This window comes from Temnothorax curvispinosus, unplaced genomic scaffold (assembly GCF_003070985.1).
Source record: "Temnothorax curvispinosus isolate PA1 unplaced genomic scaffold, ASM307098v1 QBEX01012317.1, whole genome shotgun sequence".
Taxonomy (NCBI): Eukaryota; Metazoa; Arthropoda; class Insecta; order Hymenoptera; family Formicidae; genus Temnothorax; species Temnothorax curvispinosus.
Window position 1 is genome coordinate 1 of NW_020222097.1, and position 3,243 is coordinate 3,243.

At 34.7% G+C, this 3,243-nt stretch overlaps 1 protein-coding gene across 2 annotated transcripts; it reads right to left on the reverse strand.

The window, feature by feature from the left end:
* Positions 1-96: 96 nt before the first annotated feature.
* LOC112462364 lies at positions 97-3,240 on the reverse strand. 2 transcript variants are annotated; one of them, XM_025028090.1, is made up of 6 exons: positions 3,221-3,240; positions 1,823-3,122; positions 1,332-1,518; positions 792-1,189; positions 455-640; positions 97-311 (listed from the first exon to the last, which is right to left on the reverse strand). In XM_025028090.1, the coding sequence occupies exons 2-6, from the start codon at positions 2,968-2,970 to the stop codon at positions 278-280; spliced, it is 1,953 nt and encodes a 650-aa protein (XP_024883858.1). In that variant the 5' UTR covers positions 2,971-3,122; positions 3,221-3,240; the 3' UTR covers positions 97-277. The 2 variants fall into 2 exon arrangements, with proteins under 2 accessions (XP_024883858.1, XP_024883856.1); XM_025028088.1 differs by having other exon boundaries at positions 1,823-3,237.
* Positions 3,241-3,243: the final 3 nt, after the last annotated feature.

Below are 3,243 nucleotides of genomic sequence, written 5' to 3' on the forward strand. Positions count from 1 at the left end.
AAATTAAATAAATTGTACAATACTAAGTTGATTAATGGAAATATAATTTTGGATTCTTTAACTGACAGGCACATAATACACTTAAAGACAAATTACAGATTGAAAAACTTTATTTATAAAATACAGTTTTAAACAAATTCACGGAAAAGACTAAATCATTAATCTCTGTAAATGATTCTGTAAAAAACCTATATTAATAAATGTATGATAACAATTTATACTTAGCACAAATGCATTCACATTAAGAGCATTGTATAAAAGAGGTAAAATATTTCAATCACTCATACTCCTTTGTTGAAACACTCCAATGCCTGAAAATAGATGGAACTCCTTTTATAAATATATATAGCTGGGAATACTGGGAATAAGATAATATTTATACATAATTATTAAATGAATATCGAATGCGCGTATAAACAAAATGTAGGAATAATTAAAAATTCAAGTTGCGCACCTTTTTTCGTAGGTGTTTCTATTGGAAGATCTGACGGCTTTAAAAGCAGTATCTATTTCATGTACAGTATTTTCTAAAAGCTCCATAAAAGATCTCTCGTCCTTTACGATTGACTTATCAGCCATTAAAGATAGATGTAAGTTGCCTCCGTAACTTAACAGACCAAACCCGAGGGCGGTAGTACTTCTGAAAACAAATGGTAATACATCCTACATAGCGCTACTATGTACAATAATTTTATTTGTTAATTATTATAAACAAAGTTTATAATACTAAAACAAAGTTTAAAAAACAAAGTTTATAATAATAGCGGTACTTATTGTTAGCGATACGATACTTGTTTGGTACCCAGACGGCAACGTTGGTCAAAGAATTATTCAGGATACGCACTTTTTCTGGCCCACACATATTGCTAAACCCGATCGTGCTTCGAGTTAAAAGAAAAACCCTTAAAAATTTCACCGGTAATAACGCTGACAGATATTTTATGATCCAAAAATTAAGCATGATGTCTAAACTCTTTCTGACTTCGTTATTTGCTCTTGTAATATCTTGAAGGCGCTCGAAAAATTGAGAATCCCGATTTGGCTCGACGATTGTTTGTCCGTTCGCATTGGCGATACAAATTCGCAAGATAGCGACTGAAAACTCGTTATCTAAGGTTAAATTTTTATCGGGCATTGATAGTCTTATGGGACAAATAACTGTTAATGCATCGGGAACTGGTTTGTTGATCTACAAGAAAAACACATGTTTAAAGAACTTTGAAACAGATACGAGATATAGGTAAGTGTCTAAAAAACCTTTCAATTTTCTAGATATTATTTAAACATATTTCAGAGACTAATTGCTGCTTGAAAGCTTTATACATACTCACACGTAAATGATATTTGTGTACACTAGCAGAAAAAGCTGCCAATACTATATCTTCAAATTTGGCACCTGTATTTTTTCTTATCTCGCGGATTTTCGTCAAAAGATTCTGCGATTTATTGTTAGTTTCATCGTTCTCTAACCAGTAGGATATTATCTTTTCACCCGTTTGAGGCGGACCATGTAGAGCGCTGTAAAAATGTTTATATTTATCATTACAAAGCTTATTTAAAATACTATTTTACATATAACTCAGATATATTAAAGATAAATATATAGAGCTGATAAGAATTTGTTTCTCGTAAAATCATAAAATTCTAGTCTTTGAAATAAGAGATTCTTAATTTGGAGATTTTAACCGTTTATTGGTTTACTATTTCTCGAAAATTAGACATTCAGTTTAACAAAGAAATTAATCTCTTACATGTTAATTTGTCTATGTTTAACAGGATGAGCTAAATATTAATTGCACAGTGAATTGAATACTGAACGTACTTTTCGTCCATGCTACAAATAGCATGTTGAATGAAGAATTTTGGAGAAGAAAGTAAAATCATCGTGAATCGAGTGACCTCTTTAAATCTACCGTACATTTGTTTCAGTGCGATATTTTTGAAATTCAATCTGCATATACAATTGATCGACATTTTTGCTTTCTGTTTCAACGACTCGATCGTTACATTATCAGAAAACTTCAACGACGCACGAAAATGATCTCGTATGTCTTGCATAACTCGTGAGAACGTTACGTAAGCAAAAGGCATGGATGTGGCAAAGATATTCTTCTCATAAAATCGCACAACATTCGTCCCATTCTGGAAGTTCCTCTCTGAATTGCTCAATGCTGGAACGATCTCTTTGAAATGTTCTTTATTCTCACCTGACGAGATGATACTCGTCTCTTTTATTTCGTCCTCCTTGGCGATCGTTTTGAGCAATAGGTTCAGAAGGGCCATTCCATCGCCCAGGGAATGATGAACGCGAAATACCACGGGAATCTTTCGAGTGTTGACATGTGTCTCTTCGACATGAGATTTGGATTTCGGACAGCGCTTTCCGACGAGAATCTCCCACGAGGCTCTGTGATCATCGGGCAACGGTTTATTAAACACATTTTCCAAAGTCTTCCTGAAGTATTCGCCAGAGATATCCTCGCAGGACCCGTCGCAGTTAGCGTCCACACATTCCAGCCATCTGATCCTGTCTTTCAGGTCTACCTCTTCGGTTCTTTCCCAAAAATAATAGCCGAACTTCTGATTCCGAAGATAGAACAGTTTCTCGAGCGTTGTACCAGCAGCCTTCGAAACAATGCGGTTATTTATAAGATTCCTGAAATCCTCCAGGAAGACCGTGTTTGAGTTCCCCGCGGTCTTCTCCAGTATCATCAAGATATTGATAACGCACAGAGAAACGGCATCTTCAACGACCCACACACAATCCGTGCCCTTTAAGAGACCAGCGAATTTGTTCCTCAACTGGATTCTTAACACGATCTTGACCAAACAACGATAGACGTATAGAAGGAGCAGAGCAATTACGATGAGCGGAGCGAAGAGGAAGATGCAAGCAGTTCCTAATAATTCCCATAAACTCCGACGCGTAATTTCATTAGAAATTACTGAGTTTGATCTTTCTGGTTGCATCTCTCGTCTAAGACTTCAAAATCATCGATTAATTCTAAATGCACCAGTTTTAGTCAATTTTTTATTGGTTCCATCGATATGGAAATCTGAATTAATTTCTCTGATTAACTCCGATTTAATTAAGCTGGATGAAGTTTCACCGTTACACGTATCTGAGAAATTATTTTTTTGAAGAAATAGTTTTAAGTAACGTACGTAATTCCAAGCTGATTTGTCTTTTTGATAAAAAGAGATTTTTAGATTGACTTACAAGAAACTTCTTTTTATTTTGTT